Source organism: Balaenoptera ricei, chromosome 6 (genome assembly GCF_028023285.1).
Source record: "Balaenoptera ricei isolate mBalRic1 chromosome 6, mBalRic1.hap2, whole genome shotgun sequence".
Lineage (NCBI taxonomy): Eukaryota > Metazoa > Chordata > Mammalia > Artiodactyla > Balaenopteridae > Balaenoptera > Balaenoptera ricei.
The window spans coordinates 26,498,297-26,521,125 of NC_082644.1; the positions used below are offsets into that span (position 1 = coordinate 26,498,297).

The 22,829-nt window shown below is 38.2% G+C and overlaps 1 protein-coding gene across 4 annotated transcripts in view; it reads right to left on the reverse strand.

Moving 5' to 3' along the window:
• The window catches only part of LOC132366899 (contactin-associated protein-like 3), a 158,163-nt gene that overhangs the window by 39,816 nt on the left and 95,518 nt on the right, over positions 1-22,829 (reverse strand). For 3 of the 4 annotated variants that reach the window (XR_009503580.1, XR_009503581.1, XM_059924354.1), the window contains exons 4-5: positions 15,458-15,568; positions 2,359-2,552 (exon numbers count right to left, since the gene is read on the reverse strand). Coding sequence is in view for 1 of the 4 variants with exons in the window: in XM_059924354.1 (XP_059780337.1) it covers positions 2,359-2,552; positions 15,458-15,568 (305 nt within the window). In the remaining 3 variants the exon portion in view is untranslated. Of the gene's footprint in view, positions 1-2,358; positions 2,553-14,961; positions 15,145-15,457; positions 15,569-22,829 lie in introns of those variants that run through there. The other variant, XR_009503582.1, reaches the window with a different exon arrangement.

The following is a 22,829-nucleotide window of genomic DNA, read 5'->3' on the forward strand; positions in this document are numbered from 1 at the left end:
ATGAAGAGTATAATATCTCAAGGACATTTTTTAAAATCTTAAATTCATTCTCAAGTTAACATCAGCAATTCATATCTAAAACAACCACGTGAAGAAGGGGTAGAACCTCTGGTAAGGTGTATGGTTGATTTTTAAGAGCAGCTGACATTTTGTGAGAGGTCTGGAAAGCAGCCAAACCAGCCCAATCTTTTTAAAGAAACTGTGAGGATAATGTCAGAATCATCCACTAGTGTGATTTACTGCTGTCAATGCCAGTTGTGTATAGTCGGGCCCAGATTAGGATATGAATTCACTTAACCCACGGTGGTGCACGCAGAAGATGTGAGGATCTTCCACTCATTCGTTTTAATTCAGCAAACATTTACCAACGTGCTCGGCCCCAGGCACCATGAAGTGCTGGGGACACAGGGAGGGATGCAAGCTCAGCAGGAGTGTAAGGCAGGCCACTTTACCCATGTTTATTGTGTGATAGGATGGATAGGATTGAGGGGTCCACTTCTGTCCTCACCTGCATGATCTAGGGTTAATAATGCCATTATATTCTTGACCCTACTTCCCCAAGGGTGCCTGACCTTTAAAGAAATCAGCAGAGGGTGATGCTTACATATGATTCCTCTCCAACCTGCTTAACTAAAAACAAGAATTGTTAGAGTTGCTCAATCAAATGGGATTGGAGCGGGGCAAAAATATGAACCTTAATTAATACAATGAAGAATAAGTAGGCATTAACTATTAGTTAACTAATTTTGAAAAATAATATTTAATTTTGAACAAAAGTTCTCTATGTAAGTAGATGTTTCATTAAGCTTTAACTCACTTAAGCAATATTGACCTTAACCCTGCTTTGGACTTGGTGTTCTTAGAATAAGCACAACATTAATATCTGCTTCGGATCATACACATGGCAATTACTTGTTTGGAAACCTTAGGTCAGCCAGCCCTAAAAACACTCACATAGCCCTTCCCACTTTGTTCTTTTATCTAGTATTAGACAACTAACTAGTTTTTCTTGATTCAATTTGCATCAACATTTATTGACTAACTAATAAAAGCTCCAGGGATAAGAAATTAAGTAGACCACAATCTATTAAGTTATAATAAGTTACAGAGTTCTAAGGAAATTCAAATGAGGGCAGTTTGTTACACAACGAATATTATCATTTTGTTGCCTGTTACTTTTATAGATAAGCTATGTGCTAAGACATAACGGCTTTTTAGTTGACAATTTTCTTCTTACTCTGACAATTAAGAAAAAAAATTTCTTAAGTTATACAACATTCTTAGCCTAAATTAAATGGAAGATACACTGTGTATTTTTTATTGTGGTAAGATATACATAACAAAAAGTTTAGCATTTTAGCCACTTTTAAGTGTACAGTTCTGGACATTAACATTCACATTGTTGTGCAAACATCACCACCTTCCATCTCAAGAACTTTTTCATCTTCTCAAACTGAAACTTTGTCTCCATTAAAACACTTACAGTCCATTACTCCCTTCCCCTGGCTCTTGGCAACCATCTAAATTATATTTTTAAGAAGAAGAAAAAAGTAATTTCTTCTCCACCTGGTGAATCTTCTTCAGGCCACACCCCATCAGCCAATTGCAAACCTGCTGCAGACCTTTACAACACTCTACTTTTAGAGCTTCTCATTCAGAGCAGACTGTGATTTAAAGATATGAAATGCTAAATATAGAATAAATTACATAAATTTTAATATTCAAAAAGTTAAGCAAACAAAATTTAATTCTTCTGAAAGAAGCATGGATATGTAATCAGAAGTAGAAACTATGTCACTGATGTAAAATAGTTATGATTCCAAAGAATCCTAGGGATCTATTGTCCATAAATTACAAGGGGCCACATGGTGCCCAAGTTCCTGTTGGAGCAGGAACTCAACATATCCCTCAACAAGTCCTCCACAGAGAGACTCTCCATTACATCTATTTTTACATGTTCAGGGTCTTTCAGAAATTTCAGTTTATCAGAGGGCACAGAGAAAATGAATTTGCTTTATTTAAAAATGCTGAGGCAATATAAACTATTGTGTTTGTTATCAAACAAAAATAAAATCAGTCGTATGTGACTTTATTTATTCCTTAGACTTCACACTATTTAAAGGAATAATGGGAAGACATTTCCAATATTTCCCTACATTATAAAATTGTTTTACTTATTTCATAAATTAGCCATGGACGGTGTATTCTGGAACGTCACATGTGGCTTACATTCAGTGGAAACATTTTCAAGTAACTTAGGAGGCTCTGGTTCTATACTTGATCTGACAGATGGGCAGCAACATGCAGTAACTGGCATAATTCATACTCCGACAGACTGCTTTTCAATGAAGCACATACCCAGATGCTTTCCTCTCGTCGATATTGCTTCCAGTTCCTCCCGCCATCGCTGAACATCAGGAGGTAGCTGGTCACCCAGTCGGAGCTCCCGTATCCTCCCTGGGTGGCCACAGCTGTGACCTCCATTCTTTCTCCAAGGTCAATCTGCAGCCACTGGTATTTATTTGACACAAGGGGAGACCAGACACCAGCTCCTTTTTGTGGGAATAAAAAGAAGAAAACCGGTAAAGACAGAGAAATCTTTGAAATCTATATTAACCTGTAAGAATGGGGTCATAAATAAGATTTATGAAAATCATAGTTTCAAATTCTGCATTATATAATGCCTCAGAATTATACAAACACACTCACATACACATACACCAACACAAAATAAAAACGCAGGTTAAATGTAAATGGATGAAGCCTATATTAATTGTTTTGTTTCTTAGTTCATAACCCCTTACTCTCTGGTATTGGGGTGTCCCGCTAAGTGAAATTGCTTAATGTAATAGGTGGACAACTAAACACCATGCCATTACATCAGTGCTTGGAACTAGTGTCGTTACTGGCTTCAATGCATGACTTGCCCTTTGTTGGACATAAACAAAGGGCAAACTTTCCTTTGTTGGAAAATAACAAACTTTCCTTTGTTGGAAAATAAAGCTAGAAAACCTTAATTCTGGATTCCCAGCATGAGGAAGTACAATGTTGAATGTTGGGATAACAAAGATGGCTATGGCATAGCCCTACACTCATGGTGCTTACAGACTCATAGGAGAAGCAGACATTTCAAAGAACAATTTGAAATGCAATATGGGAGGGGTGGAGGTGAAAGTGACTTCTGTGCAGGGAGGGAGAGTTCTAAAAAGTCAGCAAGGAGGGTGAGCGAGAACCCAGAGGAAGTGAATGGGGAGGAGTTTCTCAGGTATTCAAGACAATAGGCGCAGAGTGGAAATTACTGTGCTTTGTTTTCTCCAGTGCCTGTGAGACACCGAAGAATTAGAGATACCTGTGAATGTATTATTGATATATTTTGTTCTTCTAGTTTAACAGAAACATGAGTTTTGAATTTGGATTTAGATGTCATATTAAATTTTCTGAATTTAAATTATTATGCAATATAAAAATTGGGAAACAGGTTTGAAATGCATTCTGGAACTGATATTTTGCTAATTATCCATGTCTAGAAAACACAGTGTCATGTAAACAGTCCTAAACACAAAAAAACTAGCTTTAAAAACAATTTTCCCCATTGTCCTGACATCTAATTTGAGGCTCTCATAATAAGGTCTGACACTTTAGACAACATTTATTATCTTTTTTATTAGGGGCTATTATTAACATCCATGTCCTGTTTACAAAAGCTGTTACGACCAAGTACATGTCAGGAGGTGTGTGACATGGTTACAAGACAGCTCAAAGGAAAATGGAAGTGGAGTGCTTACGTCAGGGTGTGGAGGTGAAACTAGCAAGTGGGCACGTCTGTTGCTTCACTATGTCCTCCGCTAACGGCACTACGTGTATAACCCTTAGCAAAATTTAAAGCTTACAAATTCTTTAAAACTCAAATTCTTTCTAAGATTTCCTCATTTCCTGCAATCTTTATTCCAAAATTTCCTCTCAACCACAAGCACAATGTCTTTTCCTTTGATCCACATCTTAAACATGCCACAACTCTGGCTGTTCTGTAATGCATTATGAAACTTTTTATTTTGAAATAATTTCAGATTTACAAACGAGTTGCAAAGATGGGATAGGGAGTTCCTGTCTACTTTTTACTCAGTGTGTCCTAATGTTAATATCTGACATCACCATGGTATTTTGATCAAAACTAAGCTATTAACACTGGTACAATGGTAACAAAACGACAAACTTTCTTTTGATGTCTCCAGTTTTTCCACTAACTCCCTTTTTCTGTTCCAGGATCCCACATTGCTTTTAGTCACCTTGTCTCCGTAGTGTCTTCCAACCTGTGATAGTTTTCAGTCTTTCTCTGTCTTTAATAACAAGATTGATCACCACCCAACACCTCCCTGCTACTTCTACTGATTTGTGCAAAGGTCCCATCTAATGTTTGATGAATGATAAGTCCTTCTGGGTTCTAGCTGAGGGTTAACTAACAGTCCCAAGTAACATTACTCTGCAACTGCCTGTAATTTTATAATAATTGCCAAAAGAAGTCAGAAATTAGGTGTTGGCTTTTAGCTGATCACTTTAACTTAAAGGTTCTACATTTGAAGTTTTATATGAATCAGTTTCAATCTCTGCGAAACTGCTAAATGTCCTGTATTCTTAGTATCAAGGTTGTAAAGAATGTACTGAAGATACTTCTTCTTTTTGCATTTCACAATCTTTCTCTGTCATCTTTAATCTCTCTTGAAGCGGGAAGTATTATCAACACGGGTACCACATGGACAGAAATGCAACAGAGTAAAAAGCATCGGCATGCTTCCAGCATCTGCCCTGGGACCAGCCTCTCCCACAGATGCAGCCACGTCTCTGTCAACCACTCTTCACCATCTGCAGGTAATCAACCTTGAACATTTCATATTCCTTACCTGTGGTGAGAAGGTGCTACTGGTATGCAAATTAAGCTATCTGATTAAGTAGGTACTCTGATAAAGTAATGAAACTGCAGAATTCCCTGTGCTGCAAAGCAATTCATTTCAGCTGGGTAACACAGCCACGACGTAATCCCCAGACCGCTGTAGGGTGATGATGTTGAATTACTGTGCATTCGCCCATGCACGCAGTCCACCGGGGTAGATGCCCTTTTTTCTAATGACTGGAAAAAGTGGGAAATGCACAAATGTAACCTGAGGACTGTTAGGGAGCCCCGAACAGTTTTACTGACGGGTAAGGGAGATCACTGTTCTGTAATGGAAAACAAAACAAAATACACTGAAACAACATTAAAGTGGGTACGCTTGAGCACAGCCGCCCCACCAGCTCTTAGCTGCAGAGCAGTGGTTCTGAAACTGATCAGCCTGCATTATTCAATGTTGCAAATCTTCAGTAAATTCCCCCTGGGAACCAACACCCCCTGAAACAGAGCCCAGGGATTTGCAATTACTGTTTTGGAGTCACCAGCGCTGAACCCACAAGAAAGGCACTTGCCCTCCCACCCAGCTCTTCCCCTGACCACACCACAGACTGTCTTTTTCCATTGTCACCGTCCTGTCTCCTGCCTCAGCCCCTTAGTTGAATAAAGTGTCACAATTCATACAAAGGAAAACATGTCCAGAGGGTCTGACTTGCACAGAACAAGGTTCCACAGCTTAGGACACTGAACACAAAACATCCCTCCCAGCAAAGTGTGATAGGTATGCTTTAGGGCTGCAATGAGAATTCAACAAGAAGCTGTCTGTGTTAGAGCATCTAGCACAATACTTTCTCTCCCACACACGATCGCAAGACGGGAGACAGTCATGGTGAAAGAGGGGTGACATCCAGAGTGTGGGGCATTGCAGTCTTTTCATTACTGAATGGCCCGTTACCTGCCACTTTATACTAGATAAAGGAGAGAAAATGAGGAAAGCCAAAGCTTGTCACAAGCATGTGATGTGTTCAGGACCCTCCCAGATGCTCTAAGTGCTACCTCACAACTCCTCCATGCACCCGGCAAGTGGGACGGGTGTTACAGTCTCTGCTTTGCAGACAAGCAAAAAACAATCATTTTAGGTTTGGGTTTGGGTGAGGGTATTTTATAAAAGCTTAGCTCCCTTTTCATTCTCTACCCCTTCTAAGAACATATCCCTGTGATTTGTCAGTTATTCAGTATTGTTTGCTTATCAATACCAGACTGTCTTTTATAGTGATATACTGGCAGATATATTGGAAGGTTTCTGTCTCTAGTTATCCCTGCGTGATTGTTTCCCCCCCCCCCTTTCGTTGGCTCAGACACAGGCAGTGACTTGTGTCTTTGGGGAGAGGAAAGGCTGAACAGGCCCTTCTCAGCGAGGGCCTTAATTATTCTGGTCACTGATCAAGATGAAAATGACCCCTGCCCCTGGTGGTCACGGGGCATGCACTGTCATAATGAGTGTCAGCTTTGTGCAGAGGGGGAAATTACCCAGAGGTGGAAACTACCCAGAGGTGAAAAGGAGAATAGCTCATGCCTTCTTCAAGTTGGAACAAGGTCCAGAGCAGAAAGATACCAAAGGGAGCAAAGTCAAGTGGGATAATCTGAAGTGAACAGACTAACCTATCTCCAGGGCATCTAAATGTCAAGCAAGTAAATGGCTAAATTGAAATTGTAACCACGGGAAGTTTCCCTCCAAGATCTTCATTACATTGTCTCAAATGGGAGCTCATCAAGCTCTGTGTATTTCTTTCCTCACTTAAATGCATCTTAATTCACAGAAAACTCATTCCAGATTCCAGGCGGGGCTGGGTGAGTGGGGAGAGGGTGAGATAAGCAGGAGTAACAGATGTTCCCAGGAAAAAGGGGCCATAGGGCGGCAGGCCCTGGGGATGCTCCCTGACTATCCCACTCAGAGATCTCTGGGATTTATATATTGGTGTTTTTGTCACAACCCTGCCTACATTGCTGAGGGAAATTTAATAAGCATTTGCTCCAGCTCTGATTTCTTAAGGAGCAATTCCAACTATCTACATATACCATTTCTGGCTATCAGGATGTAAAAAATGCAGAAATCCTCCCTCTGGACCTGTCTAGGTAACCTCTGATTCCCTTTCTGCTGTGCTTCCTGCAGTCTGCTAGCAGCCTGAGCAGGAGACAACAGGTAGCTTTCCAAGAACTGCATCCATAATGAAAAAAATCACACAGAGCTGCCTAATTGTAAAACAGATTCCTGTACTAAATGCAGACATACCCTATAATGGTTTTGTAAACAGACAATTTAAAATTAAATAAAAAATAAGTGTATACTTGTTAATTTGTGATTCAAATTAAATGCCAGTGATATTAAAGAAAAAAAGTACAGTGTGACTGTTCACACGTGACTCCCTTAAGTTCTGTGTGCAGTGTCCCGAGGGACAACTTTCAATGCCCTTGGCAATTAACATTCATCACTGCAGCTCTTTCTGCATAAAATAAACAAAAATCCATTGCTACTGTGTGTTTTGTTTTGCTTCTCTCATAGACACTCCTGACCAAGTTTTAAAGAAACACACAGTAGCGAGGCATTCAGATCTGAGTTGATCTCAGGCTTTGCAGTTCTTATGTGTTTGAAGTTCTGTATTGACAAGACTATAAGATGATTTTGCTCATTTCTCACCTTAGAAATAAAATACAAATTGCCCAGCAAGCCTATAAACCATCCGAACATGTACTAAATACCTCATTCATGACTGAGTAAAATGTATGACCAAGTTTATTTGTGCATCTCCCGTGAAATCTTCATGTTAATGAGAGATGCAGCTCTGAGATCTGGTCTAATTCTATAAAAGCATCATTGTGCATCTTTCAGAGGCCCCCTGAGTTATTCAGAACAGATATGATTCCAGATCATTGTTGAGGCCACTCAGAATAGCTGCATCTCCCTCTGACATGTAGAGAGCAGTGGGGAATCCAGGATGCCCAGAAGGGCAGGAGGCCAGGCGCTCTGCTCCAAGGCCCCCACCACTCCCCAGGGACACACCGTTACTCTTCTTAAGGCAAGAGCTCCTTTTTCTTTTTAATTAAATTCAGTGTAGGATCATGTCAGGAAATGCAAGGGTGACATGCTTAGAAAGAAAACCATGAGTACTAAATTATCCATCCATACTTGACTGCTCAGTTAGCCAGAAGCCTTTGGAAAAAAAGTCCATTGATGGTAAAACTTACATTTTCTTTAGTGATGTTATGTAGCTGAATTCATTACAATTTGTAAGCACACTGTGGAAGCCTTGGATAAAAAGAGATATGTACAGACGAGCTGCTATATAAAATAGAGTGGTAAAATGAGAATGCAAAAAGGATGAGGTCTGAGCATCACAAAATGTAAATACTACTGACAAAGATGCATTTTTTGGGGGGTAGGCATTCATCCCCAGCAAAGTATGGCATTATTTTGTGTCGGAGAAAAGCCTGCTCCACTGGATTTCCTTGGAGGAAACATGGCAACAAGGGAAGAGTCTACTGCAAGGATCACAGGACAGAGAGAACAGGGAACCCCTGAAATACCATCTTCCAGTCAGCCCCTAGTCCAGAAGCTCCTCATTAATGTTCAGAGCAAAGGTGGGAGTAGCTGACCACAGGGTCCACTGAGATATTCCATTAGCCTTTGCTACTGGCTGTGGTCTTCCTGGACCAGTCTCTGTGCCACAAGTTAAACCAGAAGTTCAAGACTCCTGTGTGCTTTGATCATTAGTGATCCCAGATGCCTCATGAAAGGTTGCTAATTGAACCTCACCCCTTTGGCAGGATTGAAGGTCACCTCACTTGTTACGTCTTTCATCAGTGACTCCAAACAAGAAAAAGGGAATATCCCTACAAGAGGCAATGTAATTGCATTGGATGAGTAAAGCAGTATGTAATGGGATAAAATATATCTCCATAGGGATGCCAATAATATTTATTAAAAGTGGAGTAAACAAAGACATCATGGTGTATGTCAAGGATACATACTGTTAAATAAATAACGTTCATGAACATTTTTGTATATTATACATGATATAAAAGTGATTACTTTGGAAAAGAACAGAGTGGAATTTGCTAGACAACTATTTTTGAATTTGGATAGTGCTTAGAAGGGCTTCCACGTATCTTTTGGGAAGTTGCCAAGTACGTCATAGGCAGTACTTACTTTTGGAAAAATACTATGGCAAAATTGTGGCCACCATAAGATACTTACTGGGCAGATAATAAACACAGACATAATTTTGCAAGGATAAACTGTTGTGTTTTTCATTCCTCTCCGGTAAATCCTGTTAGCCGGTGATCATTATCCCATGAAGCCCTAGCGAAGCCAGGGAGGGCAAAGACCAACTAAGAAAATAGGAAACAGGACGTGTGATGTCTCCCTCTTTGGCAGGAAGAAGAGATGGGAACCCAGACGATCGTGGGAAAAAGAGGAAATGGAGGAAGGGTAAAAGGTGGTGGGAGGGTGATTCAGACACCTTGCTCAGGAACGAAGTCCCAGGGGGATCAGAAAAGTGAGAGGAATAAGCAAGCTGTGGAAAGGCTTTGTCTTGGCTTCCATTTGGAATTTTGGGAGATCACCTTGTAGGGGGCTGTGTAGTCATTACTAATGGTTGCCAACTATTTCCCTTCTTCTACCTTCCAGGCACTTGGAGGATTGCGATTTCCACGCCCCCTGGTGGTTGGGTGGGGCTATGTGACCAGCTCTGGCCAACAAGCTCTGAGTGGAAGTGATACGTTACTTCTGGACTAAACTGCCAGGACAAAACCATTTGACGATCTTTTTCCCCTTGGTATGGTGAACCAGACTGCCCACAGGCCATCAAAAGGGGGCACAGAAGTGAGATGAGAGTCTGACTGGATCTGAACAGAAGGTCAACTTGGCAAAGGCAAATTAAACCTGTAACCAAGGCTGCTCAGGCTGGAAACCAAATGAGACTCATGGTCAGGCTTCAGGGAGGTAAGAAGTGACATCGTAAAGATCCCGGAAGGAACAATGACCTGTTCCCTGGGAACACGGTCTTACCAAGAGGTAAATCCGCCACAGGCTTCAGGAGCAGGTGCCAAGTAACCCTCAGCGTTAAAAGCAGACAAACTCCCTTCAGCAGATAGCAAGGAGCTGAGCCGCAACGTGAGAAGCCCCACCATCCAGCTCCATGAGGGCACCAGCCCTTCTGTAAACCCAAACACTGTCTTGGAAAGAAGCAGGAACAAAGAAATCTGAGCATCCCTGGAAGATGCTCACCCATTCAAAAGAGTCCACTGAATCCAAAAGAGACTGAGGATTGCCTTATTCTGGGGGTAGTGCTATAATTTGGGCTACTTGGTAGAGAGAAATGACAACATTGCCTCCCTGAAGGTTGTTGACAACGCTGAAAAACACGTTTGGTTTGTTCTGGTTTGTCTCATCTAGCATCTTAGGTTCTATGGAGGTAACCTGGAGACTCCAGACCTTGAAAAGGACCATGGGAAAATCTGAGCAGATGAGTTCTGTGTGACAACTGTACGGCAGGGTCTGCACGAACCCTGGGATTTGGGGGCTTCTCCTCTCACATGCTACCATCATGCCGTGATTTAATAAAGTTGCCTGGTCACCAAGACAGTGCTCTGTGCTTTAGTACATGGGTGTATTTTACATGGATGCTATTACATTTGGCCTGTCCACTGCACTCAATACCCACAGTTGCATCTGCAGGATCATTTGTTAAGAAAAATCGGAAAAAGAATGTGTCTTGGCCCTAATAGGTCTAAAAACTTTTAGGAAGCACAGATAAACAGAATGAAAAATCTGACATCCAGAGGCAAAAAGTCCCCAGTACATTCATATGCCTTTATAAAAATCTGGTTTGCAAGCCCTTTTATTGCCATCTGAATTGCTCAGACTAGTATTTGGGAATACTGACCAGTTCTACCAGGCACCTAGCCTGTGAATAAAAGATAGAAAGACTGGAGAACTACGATTTTAAGAAAAAATATGAGGGACAAGTTTATTATTATAAGATTTGCATCAAACATTTTTGATGTATTCAGTAATATTCTGATTTATATCAGGAGTTGATATACGTCTAGATATTTTAAATTATTATTCACTCTTTCCATTTTCTAACATTTCTTTGTAAAAAACAGTGAATTTTACATCATAGCTTATTTGGGATATTGCAGAGTCCAAATAATCAGACGTTCCAGGTTATAAGAAAATATTTAGTGTCTGATGCCCAGGCCTAAGCATTTTCTCCTAATCGAATCATGTGTATTTATTTCCTGCTAAAACCTGGAGTATTAACTTGTACTAGTAAATGTACTTCCTAAAGTGAGAAATAAATATCTTAACGCTGAGAATTGTTGCTAATATGCTCAGCCATCAATTGTATTGGGAGCATTAGACAAAATCTTTCCTGGCTCCACCAACACATAAGTCTGTTGTGAGGAAATATGATCAATGTCTCGGTACGGGAAAGGTGAAGAATTACAAAGAGAAAAGAAAACATCCAGTCAGTTCAGCTTGTCTCCATCTACTTTCTGTTTGCAATACACAATATAGTAATCTGATATGCCATTTTTGATCAAGTTAAATTTAAAGCAGTCTCATTTGCACTGTCAGTGATGAGTGGCTTGCCGCATTAGAGGGCGTGATTTTCAGCATCTGGGCCACGAATGGAGTTGTCCCTCTTTCTGGGGATGATTGTTTATGCAAGCACTTTGGGGGAACAAAAAAGGAGAACAAAATGTGTGTACACTTCCTCCTAATCAAACTCAATCAGCTCTGGCCAGACCACTCATCTCACCACCACGCCTGAGGTGACTAAAGAGGACACGTCACGTGGCTAAAAAGAACATGTTCTCCGGAGTTGGAAAGCAGCATCTGAAATGCTAAAGCCAGTTTCATGAAGGGTCACCTACAGTAACAATAATTGTAAAAACAAAAGGTTATTTTCACATGCAAGATCTAGAATGAAAGTCCAGCGTGGTTTAATCTAAGGTAGTTCTTTTACTTTGGTTTTGGTTTTTTAACTTTTGTTTTGAATAAACTTGGATAAACTGCATAAAGTTCCTTTAGGAGATTTTTGAGAAGAAAAAAATGAAGTCAGTATTATAGCATGTTCTTATTTAGAATACACAGATTTCAGCAATCTTGATTTTATATGAGAAATATTAGGTCACTTGTAATTCTAGGAAATATCAATTTAATATTGATGGAAACAAATTCAGCTAATATGAATATTCAAACCCAATTTGACTGTAAAGATGTAAAGCTTCAAGAACTTTACATTTTTATCTAATGGCATCAATTTTCTTGAATAGGTATATGAATACATGTACGTGTCTGTGGTTTACCCCTTAAAAAAAAAATCCATCAGTTCTGAAAAATTATACATTCAGGCATTTCCAGTAATTTGTGTTTCTCTGTATAAAAAGGTAAGGTGTATGACCTCAGAGGGGATACTTTGTTAAATGTATTATCTGGAACCCAATCCCAGACTTCAAAATGGGAATGCTAGAGGAACCAGACTAGAAATTTCAGAAGTAAACTCCAGGAGCACTTAGTCCAATGTTGAGTGATGATACTAGCCCATTCCTATCTCTACAATAACCAACACTTCCATTAGGGAGCTCACAGAAAACACTGGCAAACAGGTGGTAACATGCTCAGGAATCATGGTTTTCAAAGATGCAAGGTCTGCATCTCTCTGCTTTGGCCCACCTGTCCCTAGAAACGCCTGGATCCCTCCTAACTTCTCTGTTCATTCCTCTTAATATCCTTCATAGACTTCTTTCTTCTATTTATTGCAAAGTCTTTTCTAAGAAATATTTTACTACTTTTCATAAATTAATAGAAAACAAAATAAATACATAAACTGCATAAGTAAAAAATATGTAAAAGAGAAAACATGAAATGTGCAATAAGTTCTAGTCAATTAATTAACATTTGTTATGTGTTGAATCAGTGAAGTACTTTAAAATCATAAAATGCCTTAAAGTTTGAATTATTTGGCTTTGGGGGGTTAGACAGTGGGTCAAATTTATATATATGCACACACATACAATCAAAAATTATGTATAGACTATTCTCTTACTACCTTTATGTATCAGGTAGATGAATTGATCAGCTGCTATGTATAAAGTTCTTGGTGGAAGCTGTGATATTTGAGACATTTCTAATTCTTAATGAACATTCTAGAAGCGCAATGCCTTATGGGCAAAATAAGAAACTAGGGGTGTAAGACAGACCACCTTCTTTAAAACTTCCAAATACCACAACACAGACCAAGGAAATTTTAACCATACAATCAGGGAGTCGAACATGATTTTCCTCACTAGATCATACACAAAATATTCCAAAAAGCTAAAACTACTATATATGAAGAATCATCGCCCTCATTATATTCATCCACATTTCATACTATCCACATTTTACATCATAATCATCTAAACTAAAGTGAACTAATATGTTCTCCAGCATTTACCAAGGCAAAGGAGATGTCAATAAAGACTCTGGGATGCTGGCTTTTAACAGAAAACACATATAGATAATCCTTCAGAAGGAATATTGATAAATTGTGCTGTCTAAAGCATGCTTTAGAAATGGGTCTGAAATCAGGTGGTAATATCTAGGGATATTTAGTGAAATGTACACTATATGCAATCAGAGTAGCAACAACCATGAAAAAGAAACCCTCATCAGTTGATTGCCACTCTTAAAATAATTAATTTAAATTTGCAAAGAGAGTAGTTTAAATATAAAAGATAAGCTTTGTACTTACCATTTTATAATGATGGCTTATAATATTCTGAGTTATTAGTTTTTTAATTAAATATAATGGAAATAAGTTCATCTTAAGCTTCAGGATTTTCCCTTCTAATGTTTATAAACTTCCCAGTGCCACCATATTGATAGCACTGGAGGCCTGAATCATAAAGATACTCTACACATGCAAATTAGAAACACAACACACAAGCCCCTCGGGCCTCTTTAAACTAATTAAATATGGCTTATTTAGTTTTTACAATTTTAGGGAAACCACTGGAAAGTTTAGATGTTAAGCTGATATTAGAATAACCACCAGACCGAAAATGGGTAATTTGGTAACTGATCTCATTGAAATCTGGTTTCAATGAGAATATATTTTTACTGGGGTGCTAAAAATGATTATGAATGATGCTTTGAGGAGTAAATATCTGGCCACAAAATGCTTTTTCCTGGGAAAAGACCATGAAGGTGGACAATTAATGGACATGCCTTCCCATCCTGAGCTCACTGAATTTCTTCACCTGTGTTCTTACTCTTCCCTGCCAATCTATTTGATCACTTACTAGGTTCCCAAATTTGATCCTTAAGGACACAGTAAAGTTCAAGCTAGACTTTAACTCTGATCTTAGAAATGTCAAAGAAAGGGAGGAAAACACTCAATTCCTTAGTAGTATCTCCAGAATTTACAGCAGTGCGTTTACATGGGACACAGTTAATTTTAACTTTTACTTTCTGAATTCATCTTTCCTTTAAAAAATCTATCCCTTAAAGCAGTAGCAAAACAAAAGCAGAAATAGAGACACAGACGTAGAGAACAAATGTATGGATACCAAGGGGGAAAGGGGTGGGGTGGGAGGAATTAGGAGACTGGGATTGACATATATACATTATTGATACTATGTATAAAATAGACAACTGATGGGAACATACTGTATAGCACAGGGAGCTCTACCTAATGCACTGTGGTGACCTAAGTGGGAGGGAAGTCCAAAAGGGAGGGGATATCTGTATGGGTACGGCTGATTCATTTTGTTGTGCAGTGGAGGCTAACACAACATTGTCAAGCAACCATACTCCAATAAAAGTTAATCAAAAAAAGTAGCAAAGCATTTGAATTTGAAGTGTATGTATTCACTTATTTAATCCACTGAATTAGTATTTGTGCAATAGAAGAGGTAATTCACTCGACAACATTCAAGTAGCAAAAATGGACCTTTCCAAAAAGTAAGTCATTAACTCCCTTCCCACTAATAGGAAGGGAATCTTTATTTTCAGTAGCAGCCTTCACCTGGTCTCCTCCCAGGCCAAGTCCTGGGAATGGAGTCATTTTCCCATGACATCCTTTGGCAGCTTCACATCTTCCAAACATCAGGCTTCCCCAGTGGCTGCAGCACTGGCTCCTTCTTGTGTTGTTGTAGTTATTCATGACCAGCGCACTTGACTAGTCACCCTTCTGTCGCCGGTCCTAAAACTAAAAAGGGATGATAACCCTGGAAAAAATCTAGACTCCAATAATTCCCTTCTCATAAATCTTATTGATGATCATTTGCTGGCAATCAATAGGGAAGGAAGATATCAAAACAAACCAAAAACTGGATCATAAGCAAGAAGAAAGCTAGCAGAGGAATACTAGCAGATACGATGAACCTGCTGCTTTCTTCAGTTTCATTAAACCCAATATAATTAATTTTTGACCTATAAGAAGGAATATGAACTAAAAATGAAAATAATTCTCTCTGGGAAAGAATCAGGGTGGATTGACAAGAAGACAGCTGCAGACTCACCGTCTCTGCAATTAAGGCTTGCGAAGCCAGGGCCGTGGCTGCTGGACCGCTCTGAGGAGCTGCTGAAGGAAGCCCGGGCCAGGGCAGACGCCAGAGGAGCGTCACCGCTATCTGGGGGGAAACACCACGTGCGGGTTAATACACTGATTAAAGCTTTCCTGTCCTCTCTTCCTCTCTTCTTCCTTCCCTTTTACTTTCCTTTCCTTCCTGTTTCCCTGCCACCCTCCCTTCTCTTCTTCCTTAATTTCCTTTCTTTTTAGTTAACAGGCTAGGAAAATGCTAGAGCCTGTGGCAAACATCAGTCTTGATCAGAGGTGTGTTAGTAAACGTTGAACAACAGGCTCTTAAGGAAAATTAAAAACCCTGATTGGTAGCATTTGCCACTTTCCATGGTGTAAATACTCGTACCATGGCCAATTCAAAGCTAGCAGCGTGATGTCACTGACCAGGAAGTTGGAAAAAGAATCATTATATAGTATTTTCACCACGCAGACACAAGGTATGTAAATAACCTCAAGAGCACTGATAACAGCAAGATGGCATAAAATAAAGTAGCAAGTGGTGAGTTTTCAGAATGTATTACTTTTGTTTTAATATGATTTAATTAATTATGTTTATATAATTTAATTTTTAATAATGATTGTATTTTCATGCAAAATTCATGAAAAGTTAATGATTGGCTCTTGCTAGCTGCTAAAAATTGGTTCCAGCACATCACTCCTAAATGGGAAAATATTAAAAGTATTTTCTTGAAAAATAGAAAGAACACTTTCACAGACACCACTGTTTCTACTGAACATTGCACTGAAAGTCCTATCAGTACGTAAGAGAAAATTTAAAAATTAAAAGCACAAAATTGGCTAAAAAAGAGCAACCGTTATCGTTTCCAGATGATATGATTATGGAGGTAGAAATTCTGAAAGTCATTGGCTAGCTTAACAATTCATTATACAAAAGCTGATAGTATTTCTAAACTTATCCATAGTTAGAAATTAAATTAAATAGAATAGCAAATACTAACAAAACATATAAAGTATCTAAGAATGAATCTTACAGAATTTGCAGGACATTTATGGAGATTATTATAAAAATTGTATTGAAAGACATTAAAGAAAAACTACATAAATTCAGACTACAATGATTGCAAATAGGAAGACTACTTTTAAGGTACTGGTTTTCCCTAGCTTGATCTAAAGATTCATTAGAAGTTCAATCAAAGCTCAGGAGGGTTTTTCACAGAACTTGAAGCAGTGAACCACACAGCTCAGGGGTTCTTAACATGTGGTACAAATATGATATAGGGGGTCTGTTGAGATGAATAGAAAAAAATTACATCTTTATTTTCACTAACCTCTAGCTAAAATTTAGCATATTCTTCAGTCACAAATGTAGACAAACCAGACTATATTCACCAGTGCCCGTGCATATGTTACCAACATAAGTTACAGATATTTTAATAGCAATCGTTGTCACAGACATCTAGAAATATTGTTTATGGTCCCCTTTACTTCAAAATAACAGTATTTATTAAAGTCACCACTAGATCTTGTTTTTGAATGCGCTAATAACTAAGAAGACACTATGTTACAATTTCTAGTACATTGATATCAGCATTTCAATATAACTATTTACTTTGTAACCCTATGTATACATTTTATGCATTTACAAGCATTGCTGTGAGAAGGGGTCAGGCTTCAGCAAAGTGCCCGAAGGGTCCTTGGCACAAGGAAGAGCAAAGAAGCTCCCGTTGTGAGTGTGTGCACTGCAAGTACAAAGCTGTTGAGACATTACTGGGGCATTATTAGCCATTCAGAAAATTCCAGAAGATTGGGATCATCCACAATCCACAGTCAGCTGTGCTAACTCAAATGTTAACGTGACAATTTCTCAGGGGACAATTTCTCTGCCTGTTGAGCAGACCAGGCCTGCATCATTCCCCCTTTAGGTAAAGGGGTCCCAGGGATCTAAGTAACCTGCTCAAAGTCACAGAGCTGGTTGAGGCTAAGTGAAGATTATCTCCATCAACTGTTTAGCTTGGGAAGCCTGCTCCTTTCCCAGCCTCTCCCACCCGCCCCAGCACGGCTTCCTTTCTGAGTCTCCCCAGAAGCTCCCCACTCAGTCCCCTCTGCTCACATCTTTCTCATCTCACCGTACTGGGGTCTCTCCTTTCTGGGTTGGAAACAGTGAGGACCAAGTGTAGATTCTGGAGCCAGACAGGGTGTGGGCATGACATTTACCAAGCTGCCTACTCTTGGGAAATCACTGGCCCTCCCTAAGCCTCAGTTACCTCATCTGTACAATGAGGATGTCACACAACTGAATCACACAACTGGACAAAGGGGAATCACACAATTCATAGGGTTTCTATGAGGATTAATAGTGTTTGCTTTTATTATTTTCAGTAGGGTAAGACAAGTCATCACATAAGCTTCTTCAAAATATTCTATAAGGACGTTTTCCCTATAGAGAGATATAGAAGGCAGCATTCAACGTTCCAAGCCATATTCTCATTTTTTATTCTTTCCTCAAAAGAAGGCATATGAATCTTAGTCTTTAAAAAAAAAAAAAAAAAGAGTAAGATGTACTCGCTCTTATGAAGTCATCTTTGCCTTTGAGAAACAATTTTAAAACTGATCATTTTCTTTACAACCCTAATTGGTTGTTCCAATTCACTTCCACACAGTCAAATTTGAGAATGCACGTGATCAAAAAACGTGACCAGGTCCAATAAGGTACTTGGAAAAGAGCGGCTCTGTGTTTGGACAGTGTTTTCAGTACATTCACTGTGTTTTTAACTAAATTACGTTCAAGTAAGGTGAAGTCTCAGATGCCACCCAAAAATCTCCTTCACCATTGTTTTCAGTCTGAAATGTCTATATTTTATACTACGATTCCTGGAGCCAAAATTGTGAAGACACAATTTAATTTTCTTTTTCTGGAATCATTAAAAAATATTTGATTGCCACTGAATATTATTCTTATCAATAGTCTGATACATACTATTTCTATCCAAAAAAAAAAGATGAACCCTGAAATGCTTCAAAGCTACAACAATTATTCATAAATAATTGTTTTTAACAAACGAGATGGCAAAACAACTGAAAAGTACAACTATTTACCACTTAGGGGGAAAATGAGGTGAGTACAAGTAATAATCTTGTAAGAATTAACAAATGAAAATAGGCAGATAATATTACAGTTCAATAGGCTAAAGCAAGTTTATTTCTCTTCATAATAACACTCATATTAATAAGAAATTATTCTATGAAATAATCTCAGTTTTGAAATGCACTTATTCCTTCAAAAGTTCAAATGTACTCAGAAGCTCAAATGTTCTCAGAAAAGCTTAGGAACTCTAAAGGGAAACTGATGATCCATTGTAACGTGTCTTATAGAAAATACAAACACACCGTAATTGTTCATGATTTATGTATGATTCAGATCAGAGTGCTCGGAACATCCTTGTGTGCATGCTTCTATAATAAGTTCTTATCTACTAAATGAGCAAACATTGTCTCAGTAGTTGTACCTATTGTAACATCATTTTAATCAATGGCCTATTGTTTGTCCTGCCAACAGAACAGCTTTATACTGAAATTATTAAACAATATTTCAGCTTCTGTTTTTAAAAATTATATATATATTCTTTTCTCCAGGTAAAATCTTAGAAATTTGGAACTTCCCATAGCTGGGGAAAACATAGTTGCCTTAATCCTCTCAATCTAAGTGACACTATCTGAGTGTTTTCCAGACCCTTGACCTCCTCCTAAAACTACTTAAATCTACCCCCTCCATAAATAAAAAACAGTCCCAGACAAACCTCTTTGGATTACTACAGCTCCTTGGTGATGCATGCTCTTAGTTTCTTCAGAACTTTCAAATCCAGTTTATACACAACTGTATATAAATGGCATCTTTTCAATATGCATTATGTTCTAAAGTAGACTAAAAATTCCTTAGCAAAGAAAATGTCACTTTACTGAATTCACTGATGAGCTCTAGTAGTTATCTGGTAGCACCTTTAGGATTTTCTATGTCTAATATATCATCTGCAAACAGTGACAGTTTTACTTCTTTCTTTTCCAATTTAGATTCCTTTTCTTTTTCTTCTCTGTTTGCCACAGCTAGGACTTCCAAAACTATGTTGAATAAAAGTGGTGAGAGTGGACATCCTTGTCTTGCTCCTGATCTTAGAGGACATGCTTTTAGATTTTCACTGTTGAGTATGATGTTAGCTGTAGGTTAGTTGTATATGGTCTATATTATTTTGAAGTATGTTCCCTCTAGGACCCTTTCTGGAGAGCCTTTAATCATAAATAGGTGTTGAATTTTGTCAAAAGCTTTTTCTGCATCTATTGAGATGATCATATGGTTTTTATTCTTTAACTTGTGGTGGTGTATCACAGCCATTGATTTGCAGATACTGAAAAATCCTTGCATCCCTAGGATAAATCCCACTTGATCATAGTGTATGATCCTTTTAATGTATTGTTGGATTTGGATTGCTAGTATTTTGTTGAGGACAGATGAATGGATAAAGAAGATGTGCTACCTATATACAATGGGATATTACTCAGCCATTAAAAAGAATGAAATAATGCCATTTGCAGCAACATGGATGGACCTGGAGATTATCATACTAAGTGAAATAAGTCAGACGGAGAAAGACAAATATCTATTAAAAAATTTAAAACAATAATTCAAATAATTATTTTAATAATATAATAATAACCTTCCAAAACAGAAAGCACAAAGTCCAGAGGGCTTCCCTGGTGAATTCTGCCAAACATTTAAGGAAGAAATCATGCCATGTCTCCATAATCCCTTTTAGAAGATAGAAACAGAGGAATACTTTTTAACTTATTCTATGAGGCTAATAGTACCATAATACCAAAACCAATCACAGATATTACAAGAAATGAAACCTACAGACCAATATTTCTCACGAACACAGATGCAAAATCCTCAACAAAATATTAGCCATCAAATCCAACAATGTATAAGAAGAATTACAGGGCCTTCCCTGGCAGTCCAGTGGTTAGGACTCCATGCTTCCACTGCAGGGGGCCCGGGTTCAATCCCTGGTGAGGGAACTAGGATCCCACAAGCCACACGGTGTGGCCAAAAACAAAATAATAAAGTAAAATAAAATAAAAATTTTAACAGATTTTTAAAAAATAGAAGAAGAATTACATACTGAAACAAGTGGAATTTGTCCCAGGTATTCAGGGCTGGTTCAACATTCAAAAATCAGTTTATGTAATCCATCACATCCACAAGCTAACAAAGAAAAATCACATGGTGCTATCAATAGATGAAGAAAAGCATCTGACAAAATCCAACACCCATCCATGGCAAAAACTCTTGGTAAACTAGGAATAGAGTTGAACTTTCACAAATTGATAAAGAATATCTACTGAAAACTTACAGCTAACACCACACTTAATGGTGAGAAACTGGAAACTTTCCCCACTAAGATCAAGACTAGGCAAAGATTTTCCCTCTCACCACTCCTTTTCCACATCCTACTAGAAGTCTTAGTTAATGCAATTAGACAAGAAAAGGAAATAGAAGGGATACAGATTAGGAAAGAAATGTCTTTGTTATGGATGACAAGATCATCTATGCAAAAACTCCTGGAACTAATAAGTGGTTATAGCAAGGTCACAGGATACAAGGTTAAAATACAAAAGTCAATTGTTTTTCTATATACCAGCAATGATCAAGTGGAATTAGGAATCTGAAACACTATGCTATTTACATTAGCACCTAAAAAATATAAAATACTTAGGTATAAATCTAACAAAATATGCATGAGATCTATATGAGGAAAACTACAAAACTCTGAGCAATTAATCGAGGAAGAACTAAATAAATGGAGAGATACTCCATGTTCATGGACAATACTCAATATTGATTGTCAAGATTTCAGTTTTTCCCAATTGATCTATAGATTCAAGGCAATCTCAATCAAAATTCAAGCAAGTTATTTTGTGGATATCAACAAACTGATTCTAAAGTTTATGTGGTAAAGCAAAAGACCCAGAATGGCCAAAACAATATTGAAGAAGAACAGAGTGGTAGGAATGACACTACCTGATTTCAAGACTTACCATAAAGGTACAGTAATTAAAACAGTGTATTGGCAAAAGAACTGGCAAATAGATCAGTGAAACAGAACAGAGAGCCCTGAAGTAGACCTACACAAATATAAGCAATTGACCTTTGACAAAGTAGCGAAGGCAATACAATAGAGCAAAGATAGTCTTTTCAATAAGTGGTAATGGAACAAATGGACTTCCATAAGCAAAAACATGAATCTAGACACAGACTTTTTACCCTTCACAAAAATTAATTCAAAATGGTCCACAGATCTAACTGTAAAGCACAAAACTATAAAACTCCTTGAAGATAACATAGGAGAAAATCTAGATGAACTTGTGTTCTGCAAAGACTTTGTAGATACAAAGCCACGATCCATGAAGAAAAGAACTGATAAGATGGACTTTATTAAAATTAAAAATTTCTGCCCTGCAAAAGACAGTCAAGAGAATGAAAACACAAGCCATAGGATGGGAGAAAATATTTGCAAAATACACATCGAACAAATGACTTTGATCCAAAATATGCAAAGAACTCAAACTTACCAATAAGAAAACAAACAACTCCAATTAAAAAATGGTCCTAAGCTGACTTTAACAGACACTTCACCGAAGAAGATATACAGATGAGAAAGAAGCATATGAAAAGATGCTCCACATCATATGTCTTCAGAGAAATGCACATTAAAACAACAATGAGATACCACTACACTCCTATGAAAATGGTCAAAATCTGGAACACTAATGACACCAAATGCTGGCAAGGATGTAGAGCAACAGGAACTCTCATTGGTGGTGGGAATGCAAAATGGTGCAGCCTTTTTGGAAGACTGTTTGGCCGGTTCTTACAAAACTAAACATATTCCTACATGCAATCCAAAATCTGTTCCTTGGTATTTACCCAAAGGGGTTGAAAACTTATGTCTACACAAAAACAGGCACAAAAATGTTTATAGCAGCTTTAATCATTAAACTCCAACACTTGGAAGCAACCAAGACACCTTTAGTAGGGAATGGATAAACAAACTGTGGTACATCCATATAGTGGAACATTAGTAATAAAAAGAAATGATCCATCAAGCCATGAAAAGACACAGAAGAAACCCAAATGCATATTACTAAGTGAAAGAAGCCAGTCTTTAAACGCTACATACCATACGATTCTAGCTATATGATATTCTGGAAAAAACAGAAGTGTGAAGCCAGTAAAATGATCAGTGGTTGCCAGTGTTTAGATGGGAGAGAGGAATGAATAAGAGGAACACAAGTGA